Here is a 13930-nt window from a genome sequence, read left to right on the forward strand (position 1 = left end):
ATTGTGCGAGGGAGCGAATCGACGGATTCCTCAATGTTTTTTTTTCTTTTTCTCTTTTATGTTTTATGCACCGCTTGAAAATGCTCGCTCTCAAAAGTGCATTAATGCCTGCATATGTTCCAAAGTGTGTTACCCGATCATGCCTAGATTGAGGGTTGCTATTTATCAACATTTTCTTCCGACAAGTTGTCAGATCTGACAACTTTCCTTTATTCTAATTGGCTTAGGTTCACTGTTACTATGGTAACTGTCGGATAAATCAGGACTTGTAGGATCAATTCCTTTCATGAAACGCTCACCTGAAACATGATCATAATTATTTATGTGATTCTGAGAAGGATCATGCGAGGAAGCAAAGTAGGCCTACTCAAAAGCTTTACGATTGTATTCACCTTCAGGGGGGGGGGGTGCGAAAATGATCGATAAGTCAATGTAGTTTATCTTACATGTCTCCCTTTATTTTTATTTCATTCTGAATATGCGGGATTTTGCGACCCCCCCCCTCACAGTCCGCCTGGGGTAGGCGTACTTGCCCCTGCGCCTCTCGATGGACCCGCACTGGAATTTCTACTGCCTAGATTACCCCCCCCCCCCCCATGTCATTGCATCCCTGCCCCATCATGTTACCATTGAACTCATCGGCCAGATTAACATTAGTGGGTGAGATAATAAGAAGAGTGTTAGTTACAAAACGGTATCATTGTATATCTTTAGATTCCAAAGTCTATGATTCCTAAATTGCATTTACACAAACATTTGCCAATAACCCAACTTCTTCCCCGGTGCAAGACAGACTTCTGAATGCTTCTCTCGATTGCGACTGACTGGCGGCATAAAGCAGTTCCTAATCTGTCCAGAGGTCAGTGTTCCTGTCTTGAAGCCCATACTTCAGCTTTGTACTTTTCACATGATATATTTCGCCTAAAACCTAGGACTAAAACACCGGTAAAATTATATTTCACGCGACAACTCCCCCAAAAGAAAAGCCATATTCAGATCGTTTTTCACGCGCGAGTGTCGAGTCTTCATCATATTTGCTTTGAAATAGTCACGCGTCTTTAACCGGGATTAAATCAGTTCGGTGTACTCTTACAAGCCGTTTCCTGTGTATATTACGAGGACTTTTATCTGGATCTTCGACCCCGACTGCGTGCCGAAGAAAACTGTGTTAATTAGACCGAAGGTTGGAATAGGAGTTGGTATCATTTTCTCTTAATATTCTGGAGTCTATTGTACTACCGAAGAGTAAGTTTTTTTTTATATATTCATATTGTATTACAAGTAAATTATGTAGGTCTGACATTTGTAATTTGTTGCTTTTGCAAAAGTATATAATTCAATCTAATTTAGTTTATTAGATTTTAATGAGATTACCAATCAATTATATATCACCTTCAGCATTTCGATATAGACCTACCATTCGTTAGAATTCGGTCTCGGATGTTAAATGTATAAATTCATATATATATTCAAAAGATTTCGTTTAATTTTTTTTAATATTTGTGTGTTGATAGTTGTTCATTATAGTTTTCATATTAAAACACGTTATTGCGACCACTTGATTCAAGGCCAACTGTTATATCTTTATGTACACCTGAACGAATACAGATGAGCCAATAATTAACAAGCAAGAAAACTCAATTCTTGCTAGCAGTAGCCGACAATGTGTAAATTGCAAATGAAATATGTGAATTCTCAGAAAAAAATTGTTCCTGTAAACCTTTAAATCGACATATACTTTAGGAGCCTCTTGATTTTATAGCGGACATTCGTAATGATAATTGATAATGATTATAAAAATAACAATATGCAACATATCATTTATTTTTTATAAGCACTGCATAGTACAAATGCATAAATTTCTACGATCATTTGGGGGATTCCTTTCATTTATATATAAATATCTCGGGAATAAGAACGAAGTGTTTGTGAAATTTGTGTCAGCCAATGTTGATATGATTATCTATGTTTGTACATCATTTTTTTATAAACTATAGAGTCATAAAAACCCTATGATGACCTCCGTTGCAAAGGAGCATCCATGTATATTAAATTCAGAACATCATATATATGTATAACAATTATTATGAGTATAGTGGTGGTGCATGATGATTCATTATCATGTGTTTGCAATGAAGGGACTCCAACCCCCTTCACCGTCAATACAATATCCTGGGCATTGAGTCACCGAAGATATTTGATTTCCAATAAGGGCCGAAACTTTTACAAGCTGAAATCCCGCATCAACATTTTATTAATGTGTTATTCGAAATACATGGATTGTAAGTCAATAGTAAATATATATATGCCTATATATACTTCTTTTTCAGAGTTACTACGCTTGTTCAACACCACGTCGTACGTCTAGACGCGTTCTGCTCGTGAACGTGTGTGCATCCCGGATAACCAGCGATTTCCCGCCAGTTTTATTTTTTGCTTGTCGTCTGTCCGGGAAGATAACTGCGCACCATCGCGATGTATTCAACAAGTGTGAATACGTGTTTCCTTATCATCGCTGTTATCCTGCTCTCACTAGGTAATTTTATTATCTGTTTGGAATTTCTTTCGCATCCAGCTCCTTCACACCTGTCGCTTCCCCTTCCTTAAACTTTCCTTTCCTTAGATTTTCCCCATCTCTCTTTCCCAATGCATACCAAAAGCCCCTGCGAAAACTTGTCATTATTCTATTTGTTATCATATTTTAGACTCATCGCGAGACTAGTGTGCACCAAAATTATATAGGCCTATTTTGTTGGTTGAGGTCTATCTATTCCCCTCTGGCCTCGATCACTCTGTTCATTTCCCTATTATCCCCCAATCCTGTCTTATATAGTGACCGACATCAACATGAACCAATCCATAAACTTTTTTGAAGTTTTCTTGTATGAGGGGCCACGTATCCAAAACTTGGCATATATACATGTCATGCCAGTATATGAAATAAACATTTTGGTTGTTTGAGTATAATATTAAGTGACGGAAGTAGTAACTTTATGAAATATTTTTTTTGTTCTGATCTTATTTTTTCAGAATACCCTTCGAGTGCTCAATTACAAACACATCCACCAACAAATCCAAATACAGCAGCAACCACTAAGCCTACGTTGGCATTCCAAACAACAAAAATAAACATGCCTACAACAGCCAGGCCTACAACGCAAAGGGCTACAACGCAAAAGGCTGCAACGCAAAAGGCTGCAACGCAGAGGCCGACAACAAAAGGTTTTGTCACACACACAAGATCTGTGACCAGAACCGCTGCAACGCCACCAAGAACTACGGTGAGATCATCAACGCTTTTTACGATGACTTCAAGGACGCCGTTGACATCAGTGAGTGTCACAATGAGCGGGAGTCCCACGATGCCTACGAGCTCGATATCACCTTCGATGTCGCCTTCATTCAGTTCCCCAGCGATTGTATCAATGACGTCATCTGCTCTTCCGTGGACGAGTAGTCCAGCTCCATTGAAGTTGGTATCTTCTAGTCCTGGAGGAGCACCGTCAGGACCTTCAGCAGCTTCACCAACCGGTGGAGTTACATCAACTGGAGGTGTGGTATCATCTTCTGTCAGCAATGCATCACCAAGTGGGTCACCATCTGGGGGCAGTACAGTAACAGGTCAATCGACCATTACTGCAGGTGCAACTGTAACCCCAACTAGCCCAACCCTACAGTCGACAATAATTGCAGGACAGACAAGAACAACACAACGTCCTTCTGGTGGAGTGACTACAGGGTCACCAGGTGTACCACCAAATAATTCACCACCAGCGGGGAACCCTCCTGGTACCGGAAACCCATCTACAATTATACCAAGCAACACTCAAGCCCAAACGACTGTAGGATTGTCAACAAATGCAGGGCAAACCCAACCAACAGGTGGTTCAACTTTTCCACCTACAGCTGGACCGACTGGACAAAGTACTCAAGGAGGTGTACCATCTACAGGAGCGCTATCACCAGCTCCCATCAAGTCTTCAACAAAACAAATGCCTTCGATAAACGCTACTGATTCAGGAAACACATCATTTTCGGATGTACCAACAACATCTGCAGTTAACCAGACTGTGCTGACTACCGAAGGACAGACGACATTGAATGGCACTGACATCACAACTACTGGAGAGGTTGTCGGTACCACATTACCTCTGTTAACAGACATTTTAAACACCACCTTTGGCCAAACCACATCTGAAGTGAACCAGACTGTATCAGTTACCACAGGTTTATCATCAACTACTGGAAAATCTTCACCTGCCCCGATGAAACTCTCAACAAACCAACAATCTACTGTAGGTAACGCAACTACTCTGTCTTCAAATGGTACCATTGGACCAACGTCATTTCCTGCCAATGAGACATTACCAACTACCATGGAACAAACTACAAACGTCACAGGTGCAACGAAGATTCAGTCAACTGGCTCAGGAAATGCAACATACATATGGTTGCAAACAACACTTGCAGATAATCAGACTACTCTACCGCAAACGACAGGAATCCCGCAGAGTGTAGGTACCACTGATTTTCCATCAACAAATGCAGGAAAGACTTCACCCCTTGTCGAAATTACAACTATTCCAGAAGGAACTACGAAAGGAGTTAAAACAATACCAGGCGTTTCACCGACAGTAGTGAAGACGTCACCAGTGCCAGTCCAGACTTCAGTTCAACAGTCTTCACCATCAGAAAAGACATCACCCAATGCAGGATCAACAGGACAGCCCGCGGAAAGGTCGTCCACGGTAATAGTGGAAACAACTACTAATATTATTAGCAACGCAACATCAACTTTGAAGGCAGCCTCACCTTTGATGTCCTCAAAGCCTTCCAAGCCATCGTCCAATGGTACAGGACACCCGATATCCGTGGTGTCATCCACCACCGACAGAGGAACTACAAATGTAGGTGAATCACCTGGACATCCTGTGAACATTGCACTTATTGCAGGGATTTGCAGCGGAGTGTGCGGGCTCATTCTCTCTGTTGTCCTTGTCTACCTAGTGTCCAAACGAAAAAGAATTCAGTAAGTACGGGGTTTTCAAAAGAATTCAATCCTTGCTTTGTGTTGATTTTGTTCGTATCAGATTTATTCTCAAAATTCCAAGTGATTCCATATAGTAAATATAATTGTTTATGGAATTTCAGAGAATCCATAATTCTAAGTGAATTACATGTATTGTAATGCGTATGGAAGGCTCATCAAGTCGCTGAACAGGGCCTATAATCGGTTGTGCTCAGAAATCTATAAAAAAAAATGGGGTGAAATCTTGTAAATTTTAAGGAATTAGTCATGGGAAATTAATTTAATATAAATTCATTTTTCTGTTATTTCGGGATTTCATGCTAATATTTCGCGAGTTATTCATTTATCAATATATGACTTATACTTACTCTACACTATGATAGTTTTGTCGGTATGTCGGTGCTGGTCCCCTGTCACTAATCTCAATAGTGCATTTTGGATTCTACATGGGCTATGTTTGTTTTGAAATAATGTACTTTGATTGTGTATGCAGTATAATCAATGGCCTGTCGTATAAAATGATAACCTCTTTGTATTGATTTTACTGTTTGAACAAAAATAATTTGCTACATGTGATGTTTTCAAGCTGTAATCTGCCGTAATGACCGTACCCAGAGGAGGTAGGGGCAAGGGGCAGTTGCCCCTACCCCAATGTATTTTTTATATCTATATACTATTGCAGTAAAAAAAATGAAAAGTGTGCATCATATCCTTCCTTTTTAACATTGAAATGCAAAAAAAAAAAACGCATTTCTGGTAATCTCGATTAATTCGCTTTCTTGCTTAAGTACATGTCCAAATGGGATTAGACCAATAATACGTCAATATGACATTGTTTTAAGTGGCATTTTACGTAAGAAAATTATGACGTCCTTAAATAGAGAAAAATCACTTCGTACTCTCATAAAAGTTGTTTAAAAGGATTGCAAATTGACACCTTATGTATTAAGTGTTACTTTAGGAATTATATCATCATGAAATAAGTAATCCCCAACTTAACCAATTACTGTCGTTTTTTTTCTGGTAGCAAACGCATGCATCGATATCATTCTTACGGTTATTTGAATGGAGAATCTACGGAAGAGAACCCCTGGCCGACCTTTTCAAATCCACTCTTTTCTGACGCATCAGACACAAAGGTACGTTTATACACTAATCAGGGATTAGATTTACCCAGAATCATGTAAATTTTTTTGTCATTGTCCATTCACCTCTAGCTAATTTAACCAACCTTAGTCAGTAAAGACAATACTAAAAATCTTGTAGTAAACAGGGTTTACTATAATAACCTAATCGTAGTTAAACAGTTTAAACAACAATTTTTATTGAGAATTAAATATAAAGAATTAAATTTTGTTGTTTTAAGATTTTTAATACTTGCTTTAAACAATTACTGTAAGGTCTTTATAGTAAACAGCGTTGCATTAAAAATATATATATGTATTTTACTGTGTTTCAAATGTAATATGATGACAAAGACATAGAATATATTTTACAAGAAGGAAAGTATAGATACTTGCAGGTTAATCAATCTATATTTCGTGGTTTGTTCCCCGAGGATGGGCCACAATACAGCCATGACGGGGCGACCACCCCCCCCCCCTCGGTAGTTTTGCAAATGATAAACTAAAAGGCGAAAGGATGGGGGAAGGAAGAAAGGAAATCATTGCAAAGAGACTGTCGGCTTTGGAATATCACTACCCCCTTTTTTATATTAAAAAAGAAAAAGGAGTCAACTTTAGGTCCTCTTACCCAGCGCTATCAATGATAGCGCCCCTATATTACATAACATCTTTCGATGGACCCTTTCAATCACAGTCATGTGACATCATCATAATGATGAGTCAACGACACAACCTTGTGTCATAGCATGCAATGGGTCTGACACTGTACGTGATTCTGGTGGGGTATGAGTTCAAGGACTACATTATTCAAGCAATATCATCAAATCACGTAAATATACAAAAATATCTTGAATTCTGTCAACACGAGTACGAAGTTCATCACAATTAAAGTGATTGGTTAACATTGGTTTGACTTTTAAAAAATCTGAGCTAGAAGGTCATAATTGTCACCTGTGTCTATGATATGTTACAAAAAAATTGCGTTCGAAAATCATTATTTAGTCCTTCAAAAATTGAAATATTAAGTGACCGGAAACACCATCTTAATTTCATCCCATACAGTTATGTGTACTATTTAGGCGTCTATAAGACGCCTATTTACAAAATCGGGGTTTGCCTTGTAGTTTTAGCTTTTCATTCTCAATAATGGTTGTTTTCAGGGTTTATTAGTTCTAATACATGCACTTGTACACATGTTTCATCTTGGTTTGAGATTTTTTTAAATTGGCTGCTCACAAAGTTAAACAATGCCTTTAATCAGTGTCGCAGATTTTCATATAGTATTAATGCTATTAAAGCCAACAGTCTGATATATCATTCCTGTGCACTCGTATGTTGGGATTTTGCATATTCGTACGATTAATTCAACAATCGTAAATAAGTTATCTAATAATAAGTTGCCGTGGCCGAGTGGTTTAAGGCGCCTGGTTACATTCTTAAAACTAATCAGTCAAATTGACTAGACCAGTAGTCAGCTGGGTGCAACTGATCTGATATATATTCTAGTCAGAATTACTTTGTTCTAGTAAAATACGACTAGAAAATAGTCGAATATGACTAGAATAACAGTTGCACCCAGCTGACCTTATTAACTAGTCATTTTGACTGATTTGTGTTAAAAGTGTATACATGGAAAATCCGGGGTTCGATACCCGGCCGGGGCCCCTATGCCCGTGAGCAAGGCATTTAATCAACATTGCTATTTTATCCTGCATTCAAATAATTATTGGCTTTTAATGGTACAATATGGAAATCTAGATTAAAAGAAAATTTTATAAAACAGTTGTCATTTTATATATCCGATCAGAATAGATTAATTCGGCCTTGAAAAAGTAAATGAGAGTAGTTGGTGGTCTTGGGTGCCCCGGGAATAGGGGGGGGGGGTGAAGAGGGGGCTGGTCGGTCAATCAAATATTTCATTGATTTCATTTGCTTAACAGTTCACGTGTTGAAACTGTAATTATGAGCACACTTTCATACGAGTTTTCAACAAATAGAGATTTACTGCGCAGACAATGAGATACTTTGGTAAAACAACGCCTAAGCTGATCATCTGTGAATGAGATGAATCAGAATAATCGCGTTATCGATGGATTTATACCTCGGCAGTTTATGAGCGATCAGACAGTTTGAAATAGCGAAAAAATCACTGACTTAAACATGCCGAATACTGAATATCAGATATACGTATGTACTTTCTTACAGTTAGGTGCCATGTGCTTATTTAGAAAAAATATATTAAGCAAGCGCTCGGTCAAGATTTAAAGTTATTGATACCTTATTTTCTGATTATATTAGTGCGCATTACTCTATCAAGAGCCATGAATCTTTCGATGAGTTATAATGTTGATAATTGTGCTTTTCAAAATTATATTTATTTGATGATGATGACTATCATGCCTTTAACCCAAGCAAGCACTTTGTATTGTACTAACATTCATGGGTTTATTATTGCATTGTACCCTTAACGTCTTAATATAGACCAACGTCATCAATATCCACACGTACATAATCCATCTGGACCAAGTCCATAATATATACCTCCAATATTAACTGCCCCTTACTGACCCCTCATGATTAATATCCATTATAGACTAACTTCCTTCACGTGACCCCCACCCCCGCCCCCCCCCCCCCCTCTCTCTCTCTTGCCCTCTAAACTTTCTTGCACATGTCAACCAATGCATGCTTTTCAATCACTATTTACTTTTTCGTGACACTTATTCCCCCCGATTTTCTGAGTCTGCCTCATTTACATGTGATGATTATCATTTTAATCACCTGCTTTATCACCTCTCACACTCTCATTCTTCGAGCCCCCTTCATTTCCCCTTCCTTGCACCCCCCCCCCCCCCGCTCTCTCTTTCTCGCTCGTTGTTAATATGTTCTTATCTATTATGCTTTATTCTCAATTTCCCCCATTCCTAATCCTTACCTCGTCCATTCTCCATCGTTTGGTGTCATCATCGTCGTCGTCATCATCACCATCAACGCCACCACCTTTTTTCAATACGAAAATAATATAGCTCATCTAATCTGATAACAAATTGATTAAAAGGGCCAATTAAAGTAAGTAATGTAAAGAAGCAAAACAGTCAATGAGGATTAAACATTTATGTCCTTTAGTTTCGCGTTGTTAGAATTATCATTATCATAATTATAATTGTAATTATTATAGTTATTATTACTTTGGTTATCATTATTGTTGTTATTTTTATTATTACCATTATTATTATTATTATTATATTTATCATTGAAACAGTACAGGAGCCCGTTGGAGAATAGTTGAGTTTGCTTTATAAAGTTCCACAAAAGTTGAACATGCTCATCGCAGGTGATATGCAAATGAGCAAGTCGGTGACGTCACACACTCACTTTCCTTTTTATTTTAGTTTACGATATATAAAATACTTGATTTCTGCTGATTTTTTAGAAGCTCCTAGGATTGGTGATAAATAAAAAAAAAAGACTGTGATTCCATTTGTCTATTCCGTATAGACATGTGGACATACATGGAACATAGCATGAGGATGATGTTCGTCCTTCGCTTGCAGAAATTACCAAAACTTTACAAATTCTTATTGGTTCGAAGATGGCTAAATAAAGCAATCTTCACCCCCCCCCAAAAAAAAGCAATAATAATAATAATAAATAAATAAATAAATGAATAGATAAATAAATAAATAAATAATTAAATAAATAAAAGGGAGAATATTGATTGTGTGATGTAATTGAATCGCCAAGTTACGTATAACTGTGTGGTGTGCAAGACTTAAATCTATTTGAACTTGCTTTACTTCGCATCTGATTTTGATAAAATCTTCAGCGCACACTGTTAGAAAAAATAAAAGAAGTTCCTGCAGCAGAGTCTCGAGAACACCTGTAATCTTACCGAATTGCGTAATCTTACAGGAAATTGGTAAAAAACCAGTGATTTTACAGATAATAAACAGAAGATTTTGTAGAAAGCAATAACAGAATCATTCTGTAAATTCATAAAACAAGAATTTTTCTGCAATTTAACAGAACAGGTCTGTTTAAAAAGGGGAAAAGGGTGTTTTATTCAAGGAAATTTGTAAGATTCCATACATCAAATACCAATTTCCTGTAAGATTACACAATTCGGTAAGATTACAGGTGTTCTCGAGACTCTGCTGCAGGAACTTCTTTTATTTTTTCTAACAGTGCAAATGCTTGTTGGATATTTCCTTTATATGCAAAATATCTTTTTGTTGGGTGGACTTGGCCTTTAAATGCATTGAATGGGAATGATAGTATAAATGGCGATTTACACGTTCCTATGTATATTATCTTTCAGCGGAAAATTGAAATATTTTGATTTAATAATTATAATAATGAGGAAAATAACCTCATCACGTCCTCAATCATTTCGCAACAATCGCATTCATTGTTGTAATACGATAAAAAGTCATACTCAAAATGCTGCAATTTCCATACTCATCCGACTTCAATGAAATTTCCACTGCTGCTTGTTTAATATCCTCCTTTTCCCCTCCCTCTCTCCCCTCCCATATTTTATTCTAATTTTCACAGCCCTTATACTGACGAGACAAACAGGAAACAGAGCTACACGTAGCATCATCGAGCTCAAGAGCGTCTTCACTGTGATGTCTTCAAGAAATTCTGAGGAGATGCGACCGGACCGCTCTTTGATCTTCAAGGTCAAACCAACCTAATAAGGCCACATCAAGTTGAGACCTCATCCGTTAATACGATAACTCTATACAGAGATCTGAAATACATATCCTTAAGCCGGAGACAGGACATAAATTCCACTGATTGACTGTGTGTGCGGGATTCTTCAAACCACAATGTGTTCAATTGGAATAAATCGCCTGCCTAACCTTCATTAATTCCTTTTAATTTCATTCTTTAGATCATTTCCAATATATGTAATATCAATCAGATACAAATCTCGGATTGACATTTTAAAGAAAAGCAGTATGAAATAGAGCATATGGAAATGTCCGATTAATGTCAACGAAACTACTCTAGGAATCAGTCAGTCAAATGACTTCCAAAGATCTCCAAAACGTTAAAGTCACAAATTTAGTTATTGTCCCTTTTTAAACTTAAAAAATTATAGTCGACTTGAATAGATATACTCCAATACCAGGGGTGATTCTAAAGTTAAACGAGAGTTTGCAATTCAAGGCAATACCAAATATCCACTCGAATACCTAAGATCTTGGGGAAATTCTGAAATTACATCGTGCGAACATCTTGCACACACCATGTCAACATCGTGTACCCATCGTGCCAACATCGTGTTGTACACATATCGGTGAGAGTTACAACTCCTCTAAACAAAGGCCATGCATTTCGTCTAATTTTGGGAGCTGTCTTGAAATGTTATTATTGGTGACTGGCATAGGCAACGTGTTTATTTTTCGAGAATTATTCGTCGTGGTCACGAAAATGATGTCAGACCAGACTTATACGATTTTCGAACTTTCCACGGAGAAAATTCGCGGGTATACGAAAAGTGGACGCCCTGAAACACTAACTAGGGTTCGAGTATTTAGTATCACGATCAAATTTGCCATACCCCGAGATTTGATACGGTCGCTTTTTAAGGTGTTAAGTATTGTGTGAAGCTCTGCTGCTTTAAGACATTAGCTAAGTACGTTGCACTCTCTCACTTGACAAAGTGGATGATTGTGGACTACTTGTGAAAATTGCAATTTCATATGTACCTTACTGAGTATAATACAAGCTCCAACTTACAGGTTCCATAAAGACATGGGCTTAACATTGATGACCCATATTTCAGAGCTTATCGGAAATCCTTTCCCTTTTCTGTTGAATGTTTCATTTCCATTGTGTTCTATTGTTGATTTTCATTATATTTTAATATTTTTGGTAAAAGATGTTAAAGATTGTATATTTATATATTGTTCTTTTCAGATCGCACGTTAAGACAGCTGATGCTTTCATGTTAAAATAATGTAAATAAAGGAATGATTGAAAGTTTATATAAACGATATGTTCCATTTTTGAGGATCATCACTCGTAGATTGCAAGTTGAAAAGGTCTAAACCGCCAATGGACAAAGAAATTAATTTTGGGGGAATTTCCCTGAAAATAAGTATGCCCAACAACCATTATATTTTCACTGCGTATACAATGCACTAGTAAATTTGTTCAACCTTCATTCTTTGATAATAACTATCCCATAGATTTTCTAAAAATAAAAACCCAAGCCGAGTCAATTTATCTTAGGCTACCATCTATTGTGTATATTGGAACATGTTGTATGGTTACCTGTTCCAAGTTAATTCATGTAATAAGTATAAAGTATATGACGCTTTGAGTACAATTTCCCTTTCAAGAGGAAAGTCAAGATTTGCGCCTGCTTCTTTTTTATGTACGATATCTCGGACCTTTCCGATTTTTGACGCAGTCCATGTTAGCCGCACCTTGTATTGTGTGCGAGTTTCCTCACAAGGAGCGTCAAAAAACCGCGTTGGTTGCCAGTGATTTCATGGCCCCCGGGAGCGTTTCATCCTTCCGACGAGGGTCCGATCAGACATCTTTACTTGATATTGATTGGCGGAGAAACACTGTTACTATGATAACTGTCAGATAAAGCAGAGTCTGTCGGATAAGGCATCAAACAGTCAAGTCCTTTCATGAAACGCTCGCAAGGGGGGGGGGTACTGCTGGCTTTCGCAGACGTATAATGCCGCTCCGGTTTTTCAACGCAGTAACATGACTTGTAAATAAGCTCAGAGCTTGAAAATTACTTTAGAAGGAGCAAATGATATGCAATTCGCCTTTAATGAAATGTATTTCCATAAAAAGTATTAAATAACGGATTACAGATCCTCTAAATGACGCATGGGGGAAAATTGCCTGCAATAAGACGTATCGCCTGACGCATTGTTGCTCGCATCACGTTAAACAACTCGCCGCATTACGGGAATTAATACTCATCGTATTTGCTTGCTTTAATCTCTTCGTATCATTTGTCTATCCTCGGCGTCTACTGTCTTTCAGTGAGTAATGATAATTTGAGCTATATCAATGGCTTCCTATTTCAAGTCTATTTCCGTCCCACGTGTTCATCATTCACATCTATCCTTTATAATCATGATAATCCGACCTAGAAGTGTCTAGACCAACTTTATTTGCGTTCTTTCGTTTGAATTTGAATCGGATTCGAATATTTCCTTACATTGCGTAAAAATGTAACACAATTCGATGTTCGAGACCTTGATGTGATTATAACGCCCGAAAAGTACACTCTTAAACATGATCTTATTTTCTCGCAATGCATTTGGGTCAGGCTTTTTTTTCAGGAAACCAATACGTTTAAAAGGATTACCCGTGCTAACGATAAAAGTTAGAACTTAATAGATTGTTAACACCTAGTTTTATAAAGTGCTGTGTTAAATTTGACGCGAAGGTTGTTATACTTCTTTCGTGATTACGTAATTAGTGTCTATACAGCAACGTTGAATAAAACATTGAAAACAGATTTCTCAATTATTGGATAGAAAGGGAACTTGTATATGTGTTGGTTAAGAGTTTGTTCATATCAGGTTAAAAATCATGGTTTGTTGATAAAATCTGTAGCAACATTGGATCAACTTTACCACGCAATTGCATTTTCCTATCCTGTGGGGACAACCATTTTACATACTATTATGATGAGGATATATTTTGAATAAGATTAATGGTAGAGAATTACATTTGCCACCATTTTATCACAATCTGGAGTTTTTAGATTAGATATCAATATTACATGATTATC

At 37.4% G+C, this 13930-nt stretch overlaps 1 protein-coding gene across 2 annotated transcripts; it reads left to right on the forward strand.

The window, feature by feature from the left end:
- The first annotated feature begins 730 nt into the window (after positions 1–730).
- On the forward strand, positions 731–12379 carry LOC121425008 (mucin-5AC-like). Of its 2 annotated transcripts, XM_041620932.1 has the most exons (6): positions 731–1245; positions 2331–2536; positions 3031–5029; positions 6057–6168; positions 9180–9222; positions 10708–12379. In XM_041620932.1, exons 2-5 carry the CDS (start codon positions 2476–2478, stop codon positions 9186–9188), a joined length of 2181 nt encoding a protein of 726 aa, XP_041476866.1. In that variant the 5' UTR covers positions 731–1245; positions 2331–2475; the 3' UTR covers positions 9189–9222; positions 10708–12379. The 2 variants fall into 2 exon arrangements, with proteins under 2 accessions (XP_041476866.1, XP_041476865.1); XM_041620931.1 differs by lacking the exon at positions 9180–9222 and having other exon boundaries at positions 732–1245.
- Positions 12380–13930: the final 1551 nt, after the last annotated feature.

This window comes from Lytechinus variegatus, chromosome 12 (genome assembly GCF_018143015.1).
Source record: "Lytechinus variegatus isolate NC3 chromosome 12, Lvar_3.0, whole genome shotgun sequence".
Classification (NCBI taxonomy): domain Eukaryota; kingdom Metazoa; phylum Echinodermata; class Echinoidea; order Temnopleuroida; family Toxopneustidae; genus Lytechinus; species Lytechinus variegatus.

Coding starts and splice junctions, on each gene's coding strand:
- LOC121425008 (XM_041620931.1), top strand. CDS start 2,476: ATGTATTCAACAAGTGTGAATACGTGTTTCCTTATCATCGCTGTTATC. Junction 2,537..3,030: donor TGTTATCCTGCTCTCACTAG/GTAATTTTATTA, acceptor TTATTTTTTCAG/AATACCCTTCGAGTGCTCAA. Junction 5,030..6,056: donor TCCAAACGAAAAAGAATTCA/GTAAGTACGGGG, acceptor TTTTTCTGGTAG/CAAACGCATGCATCGATATC.